General features: G+C 35.4%; 1 protein-coding gene across 7 annotated transcripts in view; it reads left to right on the forward strand.

The window, feature by feature from the left end:
- The window catches only part of shoc1 (shortage in chiasmata 1), a 62,964-nt gene that overhangs the window by 30,856 nt on the left and 7,678 nt on the right, over positions 1–24,430 (forward strand). For 3 of the 7 annotated variants that reach the window (XM_087253092.1, XM_087253093.1, XM_087253095.1), the window contains exons 20-29: positions 468–643; positions 2,542–2,656; positions 5,291–5,399; positions 5,819–5,946; positions 8,383–8,470; positions 8,636–8,767; positions 13,074–13,223; positions 14,086–14,275; positions 17,061–17,435; positions 19,720–20,018. In XM_087253092.1, the coding sequence (XP_087109218.1) occupies positions 468–643; positions 2,542–2,656; positions 5,291–5,399; positions 5,819–5,946; positions 8,383–8,470; positions 8,636–8,767; positions 13,074–13,223; positions 14,086–14,275; positions 17,061–17,435; positions 19,720–19,805 (1,549 nt within the window). In that variant the 3' untranslated portion in view covers positions 19,806–20,018. Of the gene's footprint in view, positions 1–467; positions 644–2,541; positions 2,657–5,290; positions 5,400–5,818; positions 5,947–8,382; positions 8,471–8,635; positions 8,768–13,073; positions 13,224–14,085; positions 14,276–17,060; positions 17,436–19,719; positions 20,019–24,430 lie in introns of those variants that run through there. The other 4 variants (XM_087253091.1, XM_087253094.1, XM_087253096.1 and 1 more) reach the window with 2 other exon arrangements.

Raw genomic sequence — 24,430 nt, forward strand, 5'->3', positions numbered from 1 at the left:
TCTTCATCCTCCTGCTTATGTAGATGTTGGACTTAAGCAGCTAATATTGATTTACAATGAGGAAGGGCAGAGGGTTGCTGAAGAACTACTGAGAGATTTTAGCTACGGTCTGGGCTTCTAAACCTCCCTTTCTTCATGTGTTCAATACTTTTTTCTTTTGTCACTTAATTTTATTACACAATCTTTACATAACTATATGGATTTGTTTTCGTACCAACATCTGGTGAAAATTCAGGTCAAACGGACCTTCAGAAATATGTTTTCTGAGAAAAATGGAGACGTGTTAAAAACTTAATTCCCCCACTGTACATCTGGTTGTTTTTTGCAGAATAAAGCCCTTCAGTCCTATACAGCAGTGCTCCAATTTGCGTCACGCTACCGTTAAACCTGTCGGGCGTTATTCTGTAATAATAACAGTCTGGATGTACTTTATACCTAATTTAATGTGTTTATGTGTGTCTCCTCAGACTCTCCTTCAGTTGGTGTGTTGTTGTATGCAGTCAGCACATTGGCCCTGACTTCCCATGGCTGTGTTTCAGCATGGTGTTTGAGCTTCACTGTGCGAATCATTCACCCTTCGGCAGTTTGTGTTCAGAGAAGAACATCAACTTTATCTCCTTTTCCACTGCAGTGCCTGAATCCAGTCAGTCCAACAATCCTTCATGCACACATGATGCTGTAAACACCACGGTTATGTGCGCCCTAACAAGACACAGCATTTCAAATTAATTTACAGAAATGCTAAATGATGCAATACAATCACAGCAACTCACAACATATTTGGTTTTTAATGCAAAAGATTTTAGTCCACTTAGATTTAGGATTAGAAATGGAATTTGATTTATTATATTATTTTTTTGCTGGTCTTTTCTTTTTTGTCTGTGGGTTTGTGTTATTACTAGTTGCTCATTTGATTGTATTTGTTTTGCTTTAACATTTTATTACTACAAAAGAAGAAATTTAATTCAGTGTTGCTTGTTATGGTAGGTTTGAACCAAAACTAAAGCCATAGTTAATAAATGAACATTTTTCACAATTTACTTCACATTCATTAGCATTTTATGAATTTCTTTCTTCTGTTGAACACAAAACAAGTCATTCTGAACAATGTTGTTAACAAAGCAGCAGTTTTAGGAACAACAACAAAAAAAAAACTATGGAAGTCAATTGCTGTTTTTTTTCCTGCATTCTTCAGTATAACTTCCTTTGTGTTTAGCAGAAGAAAGAAACTCAAACTGGTTTGGAAGAAATAGGGGAAGAGTGTAAAATGACAGAAATTTCATTTTATTCCTTTAAAGTAGGGGTGCCCAAATATTTTCTTATGAAGGGCCAAAAACCAAACTTGATTGAGGCTCGTGGGCCGAAGGTAAATATAGTTGCCATTAGGGCTGAACAATATATCATTTCAGCATCAATATCGCAATGTTGATCATTCACAATAGTTACATCGCAGGATATACAGTATGCAATGTTGAGTTTGTATTATAATTTATCATTTGCATGCGCATTTGCACTGTATAATGATTTTAAAAGCATTCAGATATAAGAAATTGCACCATTTTTTACCTTAACTATGATCAATTTTATTATCTTATTTTTATTTGTATCATTCAGTTACTGTACTTGAATACTGTTAGACTTGGGAAGTGATAAAACACCTTATTCAATTGTATATTTTCCTGACTGTATTTATAGATTGTAATGCATGAAAATACTCACAACACATGAAAATACAGAAATGCACTGCAAATAGGACAGACAGCAACATAAATGTTTCGAGGACCCCAAAGATTTTATAGATTGTTTATTAGATTTCATGAAGAATCATCCCAATCAATCTAATTGTATAAAAGTTTTCCAAATAAAGAATTATAAGTCGTCTGGTGAAATCGTATCCATATTGCAATAGATAATCACAAAACAAAAAAATAAAATTTTTCCAATATAGTGGGTAATTTTCAAATGTATTTAATAATGTTTCAAAATGACTAGAAACCATAGCTTTATATCAACTAATTCAGTATTTTTTTTTTTTACATTTTATATTGAACTTATTAAAGTAAAATCAAAGCAAACTAATTGTAACAGAATGACACTCAGTTTTGCCGATCTCCTCTGCACAGTATTTACATTTGAAAATAATCTGATTTATTTACAACATTTAATGGAAACATTTAATTTCTGTTTGCTTTTTTTGTAGCTTGGCAATAAAACAAACAAAAGGTTTCATCAAATTAGAAATGACGATCTCTGTGTTAAATGCATTCGCCTCAACCCTCTCCATCATTCTCACTTTCCTCTCAGATGGGATGGTTGGCCAAATCAAAGGTTACAATGGGCCATCTTTGGCCCGTGGGCCTAACTTTGGGCTTCTCTGCTTTAAAGGGATATCTTCCATATTTTAACAGCATTCATACACTGTTGCAACCGTACAAGAGCCAATTTAACCGGATAAACTATGTGTATGCTTATAAGCTTGTATATAATTTCGGTGTTGCATGATGATTACATTTTCATCTCTTTTGTTGCATCATTCCTTAGCGGATTTCACAGAAGAACCGACTGCTGGATCATATCTGAACACTGTCCCATTTGTGTTGCTCATCACTGATGGTTTACTGAAACGCTTAAAGATTCAACTTGCACTGGAGGCAAAGTGAGCTACTCAGCTTCTGACAACTACACTGTAAAAAGTGGTTATTTACTTTACATAAAAAAGTGAACAAACTCATTGTAACTTCGATGATTTAAGTGAATTTTTATAGTTACGCACATAGTTCATTTATGTAATACTTAAGGCAATGTGTTTACTCACTTTTTGGTCCCACTTTATATTAAGCGGCCTTAACTAATATGTACTTGCACAGTAATTAATAGTTTGTTACAATGTACTTATTGTGTAAATACATGTATTTACTGTGTAGTAATGCTTGATTAAATACAAGTATGTAATTACATCTGTAGTTAACTTTTGTAATAACATTTGTTAATACACTGTTGACCATCCCTTACACCTTAACCCACCCTTAAACCTACCCATGCCACCAAACCTGTCCATAACCCAACCTCTATCCCAACTCAAAAGCACCACAAGTGTTCTCAAATACATTATAAACACAGTAAGTACATTGTATTTATTTTTTTGATGCAAGTACATAGTAGTTAAGGACACTTAATATAAACTGGGACCCACTTTTTTAGGTAAAGTCAACAAATCGATTTCCTAATCCTACCGATACCTAAACCTAGTACCTAAACTACTACCTTACAAACTATTAATAAGCAGCAAATTAGGAGTTTACTGAGGGGAAATACATGCACTTTCTAGTACAAATATCTAAAATTCCTAAATCAAAAAGCATTTTTTAGACAAGCAAAAAATATTGTCCTGTTTTCAGAAATAATAAGTCAAAATTAAGTGAGTTTTTCCTTTGAACAAGTAAAATAATCTGCCACTATGGTAAGGGAAATAAACTCATTTCACTTTGAAATTGAAAGGTGCTGAATGTAAGTTTTGGACTCTTCTAAAACATAAAAACACCATAATATATTTGCAGATATTTAAGAAGCATGCTAAGTGAACATTCTTGTCCATCTGAAAAACAATGCTAAAGTCAGATATTCTGCTTTGAAATGGTCTCTGTTTTGGATATTTTAACCCGCCCTCTGCCAGTTTAGCCAATTTCATTTCAGCACCCCGGGTTGCCTTGATGGAAAGCTGCATATTTTATTCATTCAGTCATTAAAGATCTCAAAGTATTTGTTCGCGACCAAAATGCGACCTCGGGTGGACAGTAGCAGACTCCAAAATGAGACGCAGATTCAGAGTTCCACATGAGGTTACTAATATACTCTTCACATTTCCGGGTTTCTTAGTAGCGGAAGGCATCATAGTTGGGTAAACTTACAGCACAATGAATGGGAGAGTACAACAAATACTTTTTTACAATCCTATTTGCTGAAAAAATAAAAGAAAAACTCCACAATGGTGTTATCAAGACTTTTAGAAAAAGGAAAAAAAATAGTGTGAGACTGATAACGGCAGGCAGAGGAGAGAATAATGTCAGATTTACTCTCGGCCCCAGAGACGCTGCATTACAAACACCTCGCATAAACGGTCATTCATTTTTCGTAATTTAACGCAATGATGATATAATACATACATAAATACATAGAAATGTTCATAATTTTTTAAAGCAAAATATTAAAAAGGATTTAAGATTATGAGCGTTAAACATATCATAACAGTCTTGCGAAAAGAGTCCATTAGTAAATAATATAAATATTACGAATGTAAACATTAGGTGTGAGCAGGTTACATTGTAACCCCGTGTCCTAACAACACACTACGTGAGGAGATTTGCAGTGATAATCAATTTGACTGTTTGCACCAGACAACACCACAGTAATTTAAATACAGCCATTCAGAAGCACAGAATAGTGCACTCACTGCACTCCAACGAAATGGTTAGGTTTATAATCTAATTAATACATATTAAACCTCTTTAACATTATTAAATGTACATGCTGATTCGCTGATATGTGTTGGTTTGCACTGAGTCACAGATCTAAAGATCAATTTCAAACAGTTTGTTATTTTCAGTTTGGCAATAAATGTCATGGTAAATAGCATTCAAACTCACATTGTTAGCATTATACACTGAAAAAGAACATGAGGTGTACCTGAGGTGATCACTGTCAGTTTATCCTGTTGTTCACCTGTGAAAAATAGAAGCCGGTTGTAATATATAAATTTCAGGTGTTGGTTAGGACAATCCAACACCTGAAATGTATATATTAGAACCGGCTTCTATTTGTTAAAAAAATATTCCTTTTAGGTTGCTTTTTTTAGAGCACGACTTAAATCTGCCTTAAGGCTTGATAGTAAGGCACACTTCTGTTGATGTTATCAATCTGGCAACCTGCACTTGAGCGTTTTGAACCAGGCATGCAATACCTAGTTTAACCACTGGGTGTCAAAGTTACATACTGCGCCTTTAAGGAAAAACTCGCTTAATTTTGACTTGATATTTCAGAGAACCAGACAATATTTTTTGATTGTGTAGAAAATGCTTGTTTTAATTAATTTTAGATATTTGGACTAGAAACAAGACAAAACCTAAAGCATTTTTTAATGTATTTGATTGTTTGTTATAGTGAGAATTGTATCTTAAAACAAAGTGTTTTTTAAATGTTATAAGTCAATGTATCACAGAAAAGTGTTATTTATAAACTGTAACTTTTTTTTCTTGTTAATCTTTTTTGCAATATTAAATGTTCTTAACGGCAGGTACGATATGGTTCTACTGGAGAGAAAACACTCTCCGTCTGCACTGCGGCTAAGAGGAAACCGCTATGATGTCATCACTGTAGATGAAAACACTGCCATCCTCATCCAGGTGATGCTCTAGACCACAGGTGTCAAACTCAGTTCCAAAAGGGCCGCAGCTCTGCACAGTTTAGTTCCAACCCTAATTAAACACACCTGATCAAACTAATTGAGTCCTTCAGGCTTGTTTGAAACCTACAGGTAAATGTGTTGGAGCAGGGTTGGAACTAAACTGTGCAGGGCTTCGGCCCTCCAGGAATTGAGTTTGACACCCCTGCTCTAGACTATACACACATCAAATCAAATCACTTTTATTGTCACATCACCAGCAAGCATGATGAGTGAAAACAGTAGATGTAGGCTCCAAACAGTGCAAAAAACACAATGACATACAAACCTAATTACATACTTTTAAAATAATACAAACATGCTAATCACATCACCATTTAGCAAGCGACCCTTACCATGTTAATCCTTTTGTGTGTTCAGGAGGTGAGCGAGTTGGAAATGAAAATTGGAGAAGGGTCTGAGCTTGTCGTCATGAGACTCTCGGCTCTGTCTTTGCAGTTCAGCCGCTGCTGGCTCATTCTGCATTGCACCGAAAACCACAGGGCACTGTCAGTTTGATGCACACTTATATTGTGTTACTATTCAATTTCAGCAGGAATTAAGTGTAAATTTTTCCACTGTTGGCAAAAAACAGATAAATAATTCAGAATTATACTCATGACTCAAGAGCGTACACACACACACACACACACCAAAAGATATATGCTATTGTTAGACAGATTTTTATAGATCTCAGAAGACAAAATTCAGTAACATTTATTTCATCACAATTCCCAATATTAACTAACTACCTCTTATTAAGATAATAACAATTTACCAGTACTTGTAGACTGTTTTGAGAAATGTAAACAATAACAATGGGCCTAATGTATTTCCTGTTTTAGATTTTTAATTACTGTAGCTTTTGAGAATCCAAAAACGTCCACTTGTTGATACATTTTTTTTATGACAGCTGTGTTAGCATTAGTTATGATTGAATCTCACTCCCCGGCCACTTTTTGACTGCTTAATGCACATTTCTAATCGGCCAATCACATGGCAGCAACTCAATGCATTTAGGCATGTAGACATGGTCTCTAGATGATCTGCTGCAGTTAAAACCGAGCATCAGAATGGGGAAGAAAGGGGATTTAAGTGACTTTGAATGTGGTATGGTTGTTGGTGCCAGACGGGCTGTTATGAGTATTTCAGAAACTGCTGATCAACTGGGATTTCATGCACAACCATCTCTTGGGTTTACAGATAATGGTCCGAAAAAGAGAAAATATCCAGTGAGCGGCAGTTCTGTGGGCACAAATGCCTTGTTGTTGTCAGAGGTCAGAGGAGACTGGTTCCAGCTGATAGAAAGGAAACAGTAACTCAAATAACCACTCGTTAGAACAAAGATCTGCAGAAGAGCATCTCTGAACACACAACACGTCCAACCTTGAGACGGATGGACTACAGCAGCAGAACACCACACCAGGTGCCACTTCTGTCAGATAAGAACAGGACACAGAGGCTACAATTCACACATGCTCACCAAAATTGGACAATAGAAGATTGGAGAAACATTGCCTGGTCTGATGAGTCTCGATTTCTGCTGCAACATTCAGATGTTAGTGTCAGATTTTGATGTCAACAACATGAAATCATGGATCCATTCTGTCTTGTATCAACGCTTCAGGCTGGTGGTGCTGGTGTAATGGTGTGGGGGATATTTTCTTGGCACACTTTTGGCCTATTAGTACCAATTGAGCATCGTCAATGCCACAGCCTACCTGAGTATTGTTGCTGACCATGTCCATCCCTTTATGACCAAACTGTACCCATCTTCTGATGGCTACTTTCAGCAGGATAATGTGCCATGTCATCTCAGACTGGTTTCTTGAACATGACAATGAGTTCACTGTACTCAAATGGCCTCCACAGTCACCAGAACTCAATCCAGTAGAGCACCTTTGGGATGTGGTGAACGGGAAGTTCACATCATGGATGTGCAGCCGACAAATCTGCAGCAACTGTGTGATGCTATCATGTCAATATGGAGCAAAATCTCTGAGGAATATTTCCAGTACCTTGTTGAGTCTATGCTACGAAAGATTAAAGCAAAAGGGGGTAGTAGTACCAACCCGGTACTAGTAAGGTGTACCTAATAAAGTGGCTGGTGAGTGTAGGTTTGTTTTTTGTGGGTTGTGGAGACATCCTGTACATTTCCATTGTTTTATACTGTACAAACTGTATTTTCTCTATGGTTTGTAAGCCTTTTGAAAAACTGGGGACATCAGGAATGTCCTCATAATTCACCTTTTTGTAATATCTGTGTTATACCCATGACTAGGGCCAGACAGAATCTGCGGACATTTTTTGCTGTTTCTGCAAAGGGTTTACTTAAAAATCTGCGGATTTATAAGGAATGATTTTGGCAGTGTCATAACTAAAACCTTAATATATAAAATAAAATAAAATACCTTTTTAACTTATATTTATTGTTTACAATGCAAATGCAATTAGATTAACTTTATTTGGTAAACAAAGCAAGTCTCTCAAATACTATATCTACTAAAAGACATAAAATATTACTTTACAAACTATATTGTAAATAAATCATATAAATATTTTCATATTAGAAAATAATATCACTGAAATTAATTTTAATAAAAAAAAAACTGAATAAATATAAATTGACACACATTTACACAAGTAAATTAACAGAATCAATGATGGGCTAAAAATCTGAGGAATTCTGCGCGTGCAGATTCTGTGTGGGCCTACCCATGACATTATACACATTTATGAAATTCTTAATATGTCACCAACACACACAAAATGTAAATGCTGTTTTTAGACAAAGCTATTTATAAAAACCCGAAGACAAACTTCTTGCCATGAAAGCAGCAACTTTAGTCTAGTTTATAGCTTTTACTGTATGTAGCCTAGCTTTATTTCTTCCAGCAAATGGAAAGATGTGTTATTACTTGTTTTTCCTCTTGTGTGCTTTAAAGGTTTTCCAGTAACATCTATATCAATCTGATCCACATCTACTCTGCATGTGTAATGTTTGGAAACAACTCTGAAAAGTTTACCGTCAAGGTATTTTCCCCTCCTTTTCTTATTTGGTAATATTTATTTATAAACCTCAAAACATGTCAATTTTTAAAGGTTATGCCTAGACCTGGTTTGACATTGATTTTATGCTCTATCTTTCTTTTTTTTGCATTCTGTGGTGTGTGTATTAGCTGATCTTGTGTGTTTTAGGTATTACTGGTGTGCGAGGAAGAGGAAATAGCCAGCTATATCTATCAGATCTGCTTACAGACACTGATGACTTCAAAGAGAGATGTACTGAGCTGGCTCGATAGAGACTGGCTCAGTGTGCAGCCCACAGAGGTGAATAACAGGCCTGAAATATTCCTAGCACAATTCATGTTAGTGTTTTGCTTAATCAAAATTGACTTTTAGTCACTTATCAGTACTTAAAGTTTAGGTAGTGATCTGAAATGTCATCACTGCCTCAAAACTTCAACATTATCAATATCAATACCATGTGATGATATTAGGTCCAAGGTATGATTATGCTGGTGAGTAGGCCCTGAGACTTGCTGTTTGTATGTCAAAAAAGGCCTAACCTAAAGCATTCATTTTTTTTTGAATGCTTTTCCGGGGCCGGGTCACAGGAGCAGCAGTCTTAGGAGAGAACCCCAGACTTCCCTCTCCCCAGACACTTCCTCCTGCTCCTCCGGTTTTATCCTGAGGCGTTCTTAGGCCAGCCGAGAGACATATTCCCTCCAGTGTCTTCCACAAGGCCTCCTTCTGGTGAGACATGCCTGGAACACTTCCCTAGGTAGGCGTCCAGGAGGCATCCAAGATGCCTGAGACACCTCAGCTGACTTCTTACGATGTGGAGGAGCAACAGCTCTAATCCGAGCTCCTCCAGGGTGACAGAGCTCCTCACCCTATCTAGAAGGGTGCGCCCTGCCACCCTGTGAAGGAAACTCATTTCGGCTGCTTGTATCCGAGATCTTGTCCTTTCGGTCTTGACCCAAAGCTCATGACCTTAGGTGAGAGTAGGAACGTAGATTGAACGATAAATCAGAGCTTTGTCCTTCGGTACAGCTTCTTCTATACCACAATTAAACGGTACATTGACTGCATCAATCTGCCTGTCAATCTCACTTTTCATTCTTCCCTCACTCATGAACCAAACCCCAAGACTTGAACTCTTCCACCTGGGATAAGGACTTTTCTCCAACCTGGAGATGGCAAACCACCTTTTCCGGTGGAGCACCATGGCCTCTGACTTAGAGGTGCTAATTCTCATCCCAGCCGCATCATACTCGGCAGCAAACCGCCCCAGAGCATGCTGAAAGTCCATGTTCGATGAAGCCAACACTTAAAATATCAACTTAAAGCATCTTTTTCATTATCTATATGAATATTTAAATCACCAATAACTAAAACGTTATCTGTGGCCCAAACTATTTCACATAAGAAATCCGCAAACTCTTTTGTTAAGTTGGTATGGTGCCCTGGAGGCCTACACACCAATAGTATCTGCATGCTGCCTTTATGATGCAAGCTGAGATTGTATCTCTCAGTGATGCAGTGTCAGACCGAATGTACTCAATGTAGCTAGGTATGTCACTGTGAGGGGCGGGGTTAGGGGTGGGGTTATAAATAGGTGACCCCATTAAAAAGCATTGCATGCAGCTCAGATTGCATCTGCACCAGACCCCTCTCAAACATACAATTGGCAATATAAATTTAGGTAGAAAATTTCTTGTTTGTATTGCACACTGAAATATACAACACTATTAATTCAAATGAATTATATTTAAAATCAGATCGCTGAATGACACTAACAATATTACTATATATTATACCAACGCCTCCTCCTTTTCCTTTAAGACGATATATCATTAAACATAACATTAACTAATCGATCATTAGTTTAAACTGTTACCCTTACAGTATATCTTATGTCATTGCTAATTTTTAAAAAAAATAAAACCTAAATTATAACATAAAACTGAGTTGTTGTTTTTTTTTGCTAATTTACCTTATTTTAAGTATGTGTGATTAGTAGCTAGCCTAGTGACTCCAGCACAAATATTTTCTTTCTTGATTTTACATGCAACAACTATCAACATCACCAGATTTTCATCAATACCTGGAGATTGGAAACAGTTCAGTTCAATGACATTTCAAAGTGAAAATCATATTAAATATTTTTTATGTAACATTTGAAGTATTTTTGTATTATCTCTTATTGATGTATGAATTTAATATGATGTAATTGTCAATGTTATTATGTAATTTTTATTAATTATTTAACAAAAATATATTAATTATTGTATTAACCTTGATATGAAATAGCCATAAGTTGCTAATGTGGCAATAAACAAAAAAACAAAAGTTAGGATAGAAGCACTACAATGTTTCCTCTAGGATTTTAACCAGCTGTGGCAGCAGAATCTGCTGGGTCTTTAACACAGATCTACCAACTACCTGTGGCGGTATTTCAATGTCAAATGTTGTGAGCGCAGTATTACAAGTCGAGATCGCATCTATGTAATACAAGCATGCGAATCTCTTTGCTTGCGCGCCGATTTTCTCTGTTCGTGCACAAAACTTCTTGCACGCTCTCAAATATATGCTGCTCAAGCGCAGATCTTCTTGTGCGCTCTCAAATAAACGCTGCTGAAGTGTGATTTAGTGCGCTTATGTAACAAGTATGTCTCCAACGTTTATTAGATTTGCTATGAATATTTATGAATGTCTCCAATAGACATACAGAGCGGCATTAATGCATCCTGAAACTAGGTGAAGCGGCCATAAACTCCAGCAAGATAAAGTCATTGTATGCAGAGCCATAGACTTATATATATAAAGTATAATTATGGAAACGGTGTTCATCATACCTGAAAGCTACATCGTGTTTGCTGGCCTCACTCATCGCGTCAGTCAGTCAGTCAGGCAGTCAGTCAGTCAGCATGTCACCTTAAAGCAGGGTTCACCAATCTCGGTCCAGGAGGGCTGGTGTCCCTGCAGGGTTTAGCTCCAACTTGCCTCAAAACACATGTCTGTGTGTTTCAAGTATGCCTATTAATACCTTGATTAGCTTGTTCAGGTGTGTTTGATTAGGGTTGGAGCTAAAATCTGCTGGACACCGGCCCTCCAGGAACAAGTTTGGTGACCCCTGCCGTAAAGGGTTAAACAAATAACACACTTTAAATACAGGAAAGTTTGCGCTGTTATAAATCACTTACATTTATTTAAATTATATTTAATAAAAAACGACTGAATGTTTTGAATGAGAAGCTGTAATGTTGCCGTGGGGGGATGAATTTTGGGTGTGGCGCCCCGCCATGGAGGAATGAATGTAGTGGAAACCATGCACTAGTAAATCAAATTTCTTTCATATTTTTATTAACTATCAACATCACCAGATTTCCTTTAATATCTAGAGATTAGACACAGCTTATGGTTAATAAGAGTTCGATAACATATCAAAGTAAAAATCATATTAAATGTTTTTAATGTAAAATTTACAGTGTTTCCCAGTTCTAGGTTGCGACTGGAAGGGCATCCGCTGTGTAAAACATATGCTGGACTAGTTAACAGTTCATTCAGCTGTGGTGACCCTTGATAAATATGGGATTAAGCCAAAGGAAAGAGAATGAATGAACAAATTTGATTATTCTCTCATTTTATTTATAGCCATAATTCAATTCAATTCAGCTTTATTTGTATAGCGTATTTACAATGTAGATTGTGTCAAAGCATCTTCACTTAAATGGTCATAGTAACTGGATCAGAGTAGTTCAATTTTTAGTGTTTAAGTTCAGTTCAGTTTAGCTCAGTTCAGTGTGGTTTAAAGTCGTTACAGAGGCCGTACTCACACTAGGTACAGTTGCCTCGAACCGGGCCAAAGCACGCTTGTCCCCCCCTCCCGTCTCCCCCGACGGCCCACGCTCACACTATAATCGGGCCTCTGCACGCTTACGTCATCGATGCTGCGCTGTTCAGTGAGCAGCGCTCTCTCACTCAGCAGCAAAGTGGAGATTTTTCTAGTTATATCGATTCAGTCGTTCAATATGCAGTGACATGCAGTCAAATATTTCGCCAAACAGTCCTTAGGGATGCGGTGACACGCAGTCAGATATTTCGCCGAACAGATCCGCCACTTTTGGCGCTCATGAGCAATCATAAAGTTCTCGTGCTGCAGGAATGAGGAGGTCTGCTGAAGGCGCGCAGCTGTCGTGCTGTGAGGAGTTTGCATCTTTTATAAACTACGGCTGTTTGCGTTCATTGAACAGTAAGATTGATTAATAAATCCATATGAAACAGTCCCTAAAAGTCACGTCTTGCTTTCTTATTTCGGGCTTTGGCGCGTTTTGCACTCATACTACAAGTGTACCGTGCCAAAGCCCAAGTGAACCGCGCTCAGGCCCACCTCTCCAAACCGGGCCAGGGCCAGTCAAGTGATCCGTGACAGCGGAGAGGGAAAAAAAAAACTTCACAGTTAGGAGAGTGAAGAAAAAAACCTTGAGAGAAACCAGACTCAGTTGGGCACGACCATTTTAATTTCTTCTCTGGCCATAAGTGGCTAATGTGGCAATAAATAAACAAAAAAATACAAACAAGTAACATTCTGTGCATAGCTCACTGATGCATTACTGTGTGTATGTTTTAGGCAGAGCATTGCCTGCTGCAGTTCCCCTGCATTAATCCTCTGGTTGCTCAACTGATGCTGAGGAAAGCTCCATCGCTGCAGTGGCTGCTGGGAGCTTCGTTCTCTGAGCTCCAGGAAATGTTCCCGCACATCCTTCACAGAGTCATTAAGGTGCTATGTAGTGATTATAACAAGCATGTAATGTAAAAACTAATATTGTAATGAAATGTTCATATTGTAATAATTTTCTCAAAACGGAATACAATATTGAGCTCATTATATAATAAAAATAGTTTTACTAGCGTCAATATTTGTGGCCAGAACTATTAGTAATATATAAATTATGTATATTATTATAGAATTATAATTAACTATTATTAAGAACTATTATTAAAATAATTAATATTTTATTGTTTTACATGTTTGCAAGCTTTCTCAAAATGGAACAAAATATTGAGCTCATTATATAATAAAAATTGTTTTACTAGCGTCAATATTTGTGGCCAGAACTATTAGTAATATATAAATTATGTGTATTATTATAGAATTATAATTAACTATTATTAATATATAAATTATATATATTATTATAGAATTATAAGTAACTATTATTAAGAACTATTATTAAAATAATTAATATTTTATTGTTTTACATGTTTGCAAGCTTTCTGACATTTTTTCTTTTTTTAATATTGTAATAACTGCATGTGGGTTTTCCTCCGGTGCTCTGGTTTCCCCCACAGTTCAAAAACATGCGCTATAGGTGAATTGGGTTACCAAAATTGGCTATAGTGTATGAATGCATGTGTGAATGAGAGTGTATGGGTGTTTCCCAGTACTGGGTTGTGGCTGTAAGAGCAGGTTCATTCCTCCGTGGTGACCCCTGATAAGCTGAAGGAAAATGAATGAATAACTGAATCATGTATTGTATAAATTGAACTGTAATCATTATAAGATTGTTGTTGTAATGAAATGTTTTGGTGATATTCTCAATGTACTAAAGCACCATTTTTACACTCTCTTTATTCTGCAGCTCTTCAGTGAAATAACAGCTAAATCCAGAGTCAAAAAGGCAGAGAAAAAGAGAGAGAATTCGCTGTTCTCATTTATAAACAGCCCAGCTGACCCTCATCATCCGCCTCTCTGGACTGGACAGGGTGTTGATGAACCTCAGGCAGATCTGGAGGATAGGACCCCATCTAGCCAGTTTGCAGAGTTCATCGGTCAGTATTTAAAGGTCCTGTCAGGTGCTCTGAAATGTGCGCATGACTTGTTTTAGCTATTTTAGTCTGTTTAGAAACTTTGCCATGTGAAAGCGAACCGCTCCAAGAACAAACAGCAACATTGCAACTATTTTAATCCCTGTTTCGGAAACAAATGAATCAATTCACAGTTGTAAAAGCACCCTGAGACTATATCGGTGTCCTTCTTTCCCTCACCAACAGAGGCACTTTCTCAAAAATGACCACCAAAACAATAACAGTGTCTGAATAAAAGGATCTACATTCACAGTTCATGTATTTTTGGAAAGAAGATACTTTGGGCTTTATGATCCATCATCTGGAGTTTATAATGCTAAAAATGACAAAAGATGTCGTTGCTTAAGTAATGTAAAACAAGTTGCAACAAATCATTAAGATGGCAGGCACAAGTGGTAATAGGATAGGTTAAGGGGTAGATACTACATGCTAATAAGGGTGCTTTCACACCTGCCTTTTTAGTTTGATTGAATCGCACTAGTTCGTTTTCCCTTTTGGTGGGGTTCGTTTGCGCAGGTGAGAATGCAGCTATCGTACTCGAGTGCGCACCAAAAGCGGACCAAATAAGAGTACCGAGACCTGCTTGAAGAGGTGGTCTCGGTATGCTTTCAAACGAATCCTGGAGCGGTTCGTTTATGGTGAGAATATGATCCGTACTAAAACAGGCCCAACCGCAAAAAGTACTGCGCCTTTTGGACTAATCCAGCTGCTGTAGGCCGATGCGCTGTGCATTATTGGATATGGTGGAAAAATATTTGTTGACAGCACCTTACTAACAGAGAGAGAGAGTGGAAAACATTACCTGATGACACGTCTGATGTGTTATAAGCCAGTTCATTAGTTGTTTTTAGAACAGATTGTAAAGACCTTTTTCTTAGATCGCAAAATTACCCATTATGCTTTGAGAATGTTAAGAACTTCCGGTCAGCAGCTGATGCATATACACAGTCACGTTTGGACCGCTTTGAAACGATAGTTTTAATCTATTTTACCTGCTTTTAACGTCTTTGAACTCATACTGCTTTTGATCAGTGCCACCTGCTGGACTGATTATTTAAGAAAGGTCATCTAATAGGATGGAAAACAGCTGCTGTATGGCACTTTCCCCTCGTTGTCAGCCGGCATCTTCTGCAGTTTAAATGAAGCCTCGTCATCGCTAAAGTGATCATTTTCTCAGTTTCAAATATACTGTATAAGCAGTGAAGTAAATGTATTTCACTAAAATGTTTGACACACACACACACGTATCCTGTACTGTCCCACTAACACACTGATTTAATAAGTGTCATAAAGTGAAGAAAGGTGGCGTTAGGTGCGCTTGAACCACATCTGACAGATTATAACAGCTTTAACACACACCTTTTAAAGTTGTGTGTCACAAAAACACTCCGTAATCCACTCAAAACGAAACGCTATTGAAACCCATTTTCAGATCGCAAATTACCTGTTGTAAACGCTGTAAACGGAAGTTCTAAGCATTTTACCGGAAAACGATGGTCGCTATGGCGCCCTCCATGCAGCAGCCAAGATAAAGGTCTATATGTTAGTTCTCTTATGCTTCCACTGACATTACATCACTGTAATGTTATTGCATTGTGACATCCTACATACAGTTGAAGTCAGAATTATTAGTCCCCCTGTATATTTAATCTCCACATTTCAGTTTAATGTAAAGAAGATTTTTTTTAAACACATTTCTAAACATAATAGTTTTAATAACTCATTTCTAATAACTGATTGATTTTATCTTTGCCATGATGTCAGTACATAATATTTACTAGGTATTTTTTAAGATATTAGTATTGAGCTTAAAGTGAAATTTTAAGGCGTAACTAGGTTAATTAGGCAAGTCATTGTATAGCGATGGTTTGTTTTGTAGTAAATAAAAAAAAAATTGCTTGAGGGGGCTAATAATTTTGACCTTAAAATGGTTTAAAAAAAATTAAACAAGGAAAGCTGATTTTTATCTAGCCAAAATGAAACAAATGAAACTTTCTCCAAAAGAAAATATATTAAAGGAAATACTGTAAAAAAAAAAAAAAGTCATTGTTCTGTTTAACATCTTTAGGAAATATTTAAAAAAGAAAAAACAATTAGCATGTAATAATTTTAACTTCAACTGTACTTTCTTTATTCAGGGTTCATACGGTCCTAGAAAACCTGGAAAAGTCATGGAATTTTGACATGGCATTTTCCAGGCCTGGAAAAATTATGGAAATTAATTAAAAAAATATCTGTATACACTGAAAACAATTATTCAAATATGATTCCTTGGATTTACTCATTTATTTTTTTAAGTTAAGCGGTTGTAAACAATTTATTTGAGCTGAATTTAAACAAACAAATTAAGTTAAACATTACCAAATTGAATTTGTTTGTTTAAATTCAGCCCATATATATTGTTTGCAACAGTTTTGCAGACATCATTTTTTCAGTGTACTTAAATATGGGTTAGTTGTCTTTACTTCTTTTCTGTCCATGGCCAAACTCATGCTCTCTCCCTGCGTGAGCATTATCTAAATACATTTTACGTATATATAAAGATTAATTTAATCTAAATAGATTGTTGCATGTATTATGATATGCTGTAATAACTTTGAACATGCACTTTTTTCTTGTTATTTACCATTTATACTGTATGTAAACATTACATGAAACATTAGGTCATGAAAATTTTACTTGAAATGTCATGGAAAAGCCATTTAATTTTTGTTGTAAAAATGTGTATGAACCCTGTTTATTTCATTAGCAGGTCATGACACACGAAGAGGAGAGGAAACATGTAGAAAATACAACTTTTTTCCAGACCCAGCTCTCTCATACAACTCGTTAACTCAGAGTCAGTTCAGCCAAGGTTCAGCTACAGCGAGCGTCTGGCAGCCACTGGGTGAAGAATTCTTTCAAAACCCAAATCTCCTGCCAGGCCGAGCTGTTGCACCAGGATCTGCCCGTGTTCCCCAGGATCTGCTGCCCACTCCTGAAGTGCTGAGCTGCAGAAACACTGTGTGTGGATTCAGCTCTGGAGCACAGGGTCAGACTCTCTGGAGCTCACCTGAAAACCATCCCATCCACAAGAACAGAGAGGAGAGGAAGAGGCGAAGAGGAGAAGATGGTGTTCACAATGGTACAGATGAACACACACAGACATTTTCATCTGTATAACCATCCTTCTTGTGCAGAACACAAAATATCTTTCAAACAAGATCAAAACAATTGAAAAAAATGGATTTTGAATGTATAATCCACTAATACATAAGCTAATTAAAGGGGTGTGACGAGATGCCTACTCCACGAGATGAGACGAGACACGAGATTGGGGTCACGAGAGCGATACGAGATGAGATTTTTACGATATTTTAAAGAAATTTTCCATGATGAAACACATGAATGAAAAATAAAACAAAATTACAAATTGCAAAACTATTTCGGTGTTTTTGTTTTTTTAAATCAACTTGTAATGAATGTTATTTAACTTCTATTTTAATGGATTTTATGCTGTAAAGGACATGCAAATGCTGCAAAAATAATTTACTAAAAGCCTACGTGAATGGAAAATAGTCTTTTTATGTAGAATTGTAAATATTAGCATAATATTTGCTGATATATGAATGGGAATAGAAAAAAAATTACAAACCACAACATTTTGGTGCTTTTTACAAAAAAAAAATGTATTTCTGTTTTAATGAATTCTATGCAGTAAAGGACATGCCCTGTACAGTTGTACATGAGAAATCGAACTTCTTTCCACAAATTGTACTTAAAATTCACTGAATTCACTGAACTCTGGTAAATAAAAATAAAAAAGCGTCACAGCCGCCCATCCAACAGAGTGACATGTGCAACAGCCTACCCTGGGTTGCCGGGCGTGTGTAAAGCACTTGACACTTTACAGTTTAAATCAAATCCAGCCTCCAATCTTCAATACTATTCAGCCTCACGCTCCATCATAACGTCACAACTCATGAGACAACTTTTTACCTTGGTGAGAAATCTCGTCATGGTTTAATCTGGTGAGATCTTGTCAACGAGATCTTGTCACACCCCTACTAATGAACAAAAATGAGTAAAAATAAGCAAATACATACAAAGGATTTTTTAATAGAAATTAGTGCAGAAATTAGTTATTAAAATTATAATGTTTAAAAATGTTTAAATCAAAGAAATTGTTTTTACTCAACAAAAATGTGAAAAAAGGCACATTTTTGCACAAAATGACTTTTTAAATAAATATTTTTGTTTTTTGGAGAGGGGATTGAATTGTATGCATTTTTGTACTATTATTAACTCTGCTATATACAACTACTTATTTTCACATTTTTCAAAATTCTATTCTTATCTTGGTCTGAAAAAGCTCTTTCTGACATTTTAATGTGATTTGTTTTCTCTCGCTCTCTCTCTTTATAAACTCAAATTTAATGTGTATATTTTGTATGTATGTATATATATATATATATATATATATATATATATATATATATATATATATATATATTTACAGTTGAAGTCTGAATTATTAGCCCCCCCTGTTTATTTTTCCCCAATTTCTGTTTAACAGAGAGCAGATTTTTTCAACACATTTCTAAACATAATGGTTTTAATAACTCATCTCTAATAACTGATTTATTTTATCTTTGTCATGATGACAGTAAATAATATTTGACTAGATATTTTTCAAGACACTTCTATACAGCTTAAAGTGACAATTAAAGGCTTAACTTGGTTAATTGGGTTAAATAGGCAGGTTAGGGTAATTAGGCAAGGGATTGTTTAACGATGCTTTGTTCTGTAGACTATCAGAATTAAATAAAGCTTAAAGAGCAGGTATGGGCTTATTTTTTTACACATTTTTCTTAAGTAAAAATATGCATGTGTATATATCCAAAAAATACTAACAATCCAGTAATGTAATGTACAATTGAATCTAAGAAGCTAAAACATCTCAACTAATAAGATCTGATATACAAATGCACAAGTTATTTGCATTTATATATTTGTAAACAGTCATTCACAAATGCACAGCCTAATTCATTTTCACGAAATTGAGAAAATGTTGAATGTTTCCCATAATTTGGGCGTTTCCATTTTTCACATTTTCCATGTGATTATAAATTTGGTGGTGCATTTGCGTATCTTATTTTGTGAATATGAAACAGATTAAGGGTGTATTGACCTCTCTTTGTAAATACATAAGTCTGTTATTGTGAATTAGCTTATGCACTTGTTAACCGTATTCTCTAAATATAATATAAAACTCCATCCTTTGATATTTGTGTTCAACAGAAGAAAGTCCTTAAATAAGCATACTGTACAAATGATGACAAATTGTTCACTTTTTGAATGGAATTGAATTTTTGTGCAGAGGATAGGATGGTTTTGCTCCATTAGTGTGTGTCTGTGTTTATTTTCAGCACTTCAGCACTGCAAGAGAGGAAAACTGCTTTGCGAACGAGTTCCAGGCAGGAATGATGGACAGACCAGACTCAGGTTTTTCTGAGAAGCTTTTTTCTTTCATTCTCTGTATGTCACTCATTTGAGTGAAGTTTCTCCTGTTCATCTGGATTTTTAGTATTTAATTAATTAAAACAAATGATAATATTATTTTTGCAGTAATTGCAGTATTTTGATGTTTAACTTGTCACCATTATAGTGTATCTATAGTATCCTTTGTTCAGAGGACAGTTCCAATAAAGGAGAAAGTGCAGTCAAATCATGTTATTTTCTTTATATTTATCTTAAAATAGAAATCTAAAGATATAAAACATTAGTTAAGTTAAATCAAGTATACAGTGCATTTAATTATATAAAAGAAAAGGATATTTATTTACTTTAACAATACTTGTTCCCCACCCCAACATATTTACAAAAGATTAAATTCAACCCGGGCTCATTGTGGAAACGTAGCCTGCGGACGTTTCTGCGGACCGCGAAATACGTCCCAGGAGTTACGTATTCGAGCAGTTTTTGTTTTCGCAGATCCGCGAGAGGCCGCTGTGCGCGCTTTTTCGCGTCTCGAGCGCCTCTCGGGCCCTCCTCTTCCTCCTTCACCTCCTTCTTCCCTAAACCCAAGCGACGGTTTGCAAAAGCCGTCCAGAAAAAAAAAAAAAAAGCAAAAGCCCTCGTCTTTGATTTTGACCGCGTTTTCGGATCTCGCCGCATTCTCGCCATTATTTTTCAGATTCTGTTTTTCATCTTACCTGATTTCTGGAACCGCTCTTCCCCGGACCCGATCCCGGTCGTCCCCGCAGCCGGCTCCGTCTCGCGGTCTCCAGAAACGTCCGCGGGGCTATGGTTCCAGAATGAGCTTGGGTTGATTAAATTAATACAAAAATAATAGCTAAATATTTTTATGGTTTATAAGGTAATTTATATATATATATATATATATATATATATATATATATATATATATATATATATATATATATATATATATATATATATATATATATTTATATTTATATTTATATATAAAATACAGTAGCCTGATAGCCTTGCGATATTCTGCAAATAACAGTAGTAGTATCGCCTCTTCACTCTTGAGCATTACTCCATTCACATACAGCAACAAGCAGAGGACACTCAACAGTTTGACAAATATTGCGGCTTTTGGACAACATTGGACAACAATGTACTTTAAGGATTTTTTAGTCGAGAATGTAGTTGTTTAGATTGCAGCTATGTAGTTTATTAGGATATTTAGGATTTTAACTATTCATAATTTTGGGGCATCAAATTCAGTCGGCATTAGTTGCCTCCAGCCTGTCTGAGCAGATCAAAGATTGTGACATTCCGCCAAAGATGATGACATAGAACGCATAATAAGTCCTTAGTGGAGAAAAACAGCATTTTCGCAGCTTAAATTTCAAACTACAGCTGAACAAATCATTATGAATCAGGTAAGTGACATTCTGAGCCGATCTCTCTCTTTTCTATTTTGTAGTGCTGTATTTATACCACAGAAACTGGTAGTGTTTGCTTTGCTTTGGCTTTTTCAGGGTTAATTATTGTGATCTCTCGATTGCAACAGAGAAACATTGGGCAATCTCTGTAGATTTCATGTCGTTCAGTCTTATAATCTTACTGTCAGCAAAATCACCCGTTTTGTCATCACGTGAGATATTATGCTAGAGAATCATTTAAACACTAGCTCTGAAGAGACGTGTGTGAATGAGCAAGGGTTTCTGCTGTTCTGATGTCAGCTGCAGATGTGTATGAATGGCGGAAGAAAGTAGTTCCTCATACAAAAAGATTTTTAAGACTCTTAATGTTTGATTTTCTTTTTTTATTCACATGATTATGTTGTCAAACTGTTGTATAAACATTTGCAGTAAATTACTGGTTAATAATTGCATTACTTTTATACTGTATGATAGATACTGTATGTAAATTCAAAGTAAATTACTGTGAGGTACTTTACAATAACAATATTTCTGTAAATGATTCTAAATAAAAAAGTGCCTGTACTAGCATAAATGTTAATGTGTATTCATTTCTATGTTGAATAAAATATTAAATGTGTTTGAATTCCTATAACTAAAGTGCAAAAAAATAGCCAATTTTACAGTAATTGGTGTGTATAATTAAGTCTTAGAATGTCATAGAAATTATTATTGTTCTTACTTAATCTGTTCTCTTTTGCTTAATATCTTCTGTACTAAATGACTATTAATAACATGAAAACAGAATCAAAAACAAACAAAACAAATAATAGCATGTTTCTCGGACAGTGCTGTAAAACCAATGATCAAAAATAAAAATCAGAACAAGGTGTGTAGGAACACATTTAAAAACATATACATACATATATATATATATATATATATATATATATATATATATATATATATATATATATATATATATATATATATATATATATATATATACGATTAAATAAAATTATATATATATATATATTTTTTTTTTTGATGTGACTAAAAACACATGAGTAAACGATACTGCTATACATGAATCAAACCTGTGATTTTAAAGAGAGAGAGAATAAATCACATTAATAATGTCAGAATTCATTAATTATAAACAATATAGGCTGTGGTCTTATAAGCCGTCAATAAATTAATAAATGCAATAGTAATGGCTATAAACACCTTTTGTTTTAAATGGCTATAAGGCAATCTAAGTATTTAACATGAATAAAATTATTATAATAATTTTTTTTAAATAGATGAAAAATATTTATGCTTAACATCAAATTTGTTTTTTTAAGAGATAAATCACATTTAGATTTGGGAAAGTTTTTTTTTTTTAAATGTTTTTTTTTTTTACTGTATTTAATAGAACAAGGTACAGTGCTCAGCACATGCGTACAACCCAATTTGAAAAAACAGATATATTAATTAAAATAATGTTTAGTCACCAAACATTTAAATTCATGCAAAATATTAAAATAAAAAAGTGACAAACTACAAAATTTCAACAGAATTGTATATTTTTTGTTTCTCTTGATTCTTGAAAATTTATTTTCACAGTATGATCAATAATCACATCTCAGAATATATTGTTATGAATTAATTCTGATAAAACAATAACATTTAAGCAATTAAAAATTGGTTTGTATAATTAAAGTCTTAAAATGTTATAGAAATTATTGTTCTTACTTAATCTATTCTCTTTTGCTTAATATCTTCTGGACTATATGACTATCAGTAACATGAAAACTGAATCAGGAACATCTGGAAATGTCGTGGAAACATACAAACCAAAAGATGTGGGGAAACAACTATTTTTGTTTTAATTTTGACATTTTATTGACTTGAATTTACTTTTAAGGCGTATCAGAAGGTTTAAGCTCTGATTGTTCAAGAGTATGTATTGCTTTATTGTTTATAAGACCACAATAGTACTTTTCTCCTTTATCTACCGACCTCTGACCTACAGTTAATCGTGAATGCATGTATATACACGTGTCATTTAGCTTAATAATATGTACACAGTAGCAGGTGTAAAGAATACATCCGATCGCAGATGTTAAAGCTCCATTCAAATGCGACGCAAACACGCGGCGGCGTACATTTCCTACTGCATGTCACTGCTGCGAAAACGCTTGTCTGGAGCTGAATAAATCATCCGCTGTGTGAAGCTGAATTGATTGGCGTTAAAAAAAAAAAAAAAAAAAACATTTTCCGAATAGCCAGTCTGAAATGTTGATTGGCGACTGCTGTGACAGTGGCCATTAATTTATCTCCCACACCACACGCGTATTCCAGCCCCTCGCTATTTTCTTAAACGAGCACGATAGAAAGATAGTCATTCAATTACAGGACGATCGCCTTATCGCTGACAGTCAGAGGAGAGGGAGAGAGAGCGATGGGGGTCGAGGGGGGCTTATCTCTGCGCTCCAGCAGTCTGACAGCAGCCCCTCGCAGGAATGAGCTCAAGAAAAGACACTCCCACAGGGCATTTTCCCTCTCTCCATCCGTCTCCCTTTCACTCCGTCTGCACCAGCCATGAGCTTGAGCCACCATAAATAACTCCCAACACCGTCTGAACTGCGCCCGTGTGCAAACAAAAGCAAATAATAGCATGTTTTCGGACAGTGCTGTAAAACCAATGATCAAAAATAAAAATCAGAACAAGGTGTGTAGGAATTGTTGCAGTGACAAAAACACATTTAAAAACATTATTTTTTTCTCCCCGGCCAAACGTAAATACATAAAATGTAAATAACGCAGTAATAGTAAATGCAATAACAATAGCAAAGCATTTAAACGGTTTATATATATATATATTTTTTTTTTTATGACTAAAAACACATGAATAAATGATACTGCTGCACATCAATCAAACCTGTGTTATAAAAAGGGAGAGAGAGAGAGAGAATAAATCATATTTAAAATGTCAGAATTCATTCATTATAAACAATATTGGCTGTGGTCTTATAAGCCACATTAATAAATTAATAAATGCAATAGTAATGGCTATAAACACCTTGGACCCTATCATACACCCGGCGCAAGACATGTTAACCCTAAAGTGTTGCTATTTTCCGACCAGCGCTATCTTAATTTTTCTGTTTTCTGCCACGCTTAAATAGCAAATCCTTTTGCGCCATTTTGTGGACTCATGGGTGTTCCGGTCTAGAAAGGAGGTGTGTTACGT

This window comes from Danio rerio, chromosome 5 (genome assembly GCF_052040795.2).
Source record: "Danio rerio strain M-AB ecotype USA chromosome 5, GRCz13ab, whole genome shotgun sequence".
NCBI classification, from domain to species: Eukaryota; Metazoa; Chordata; class Actinopteri; order Cypriniformes; family Danionidae; genus Danio; species Danio rerio.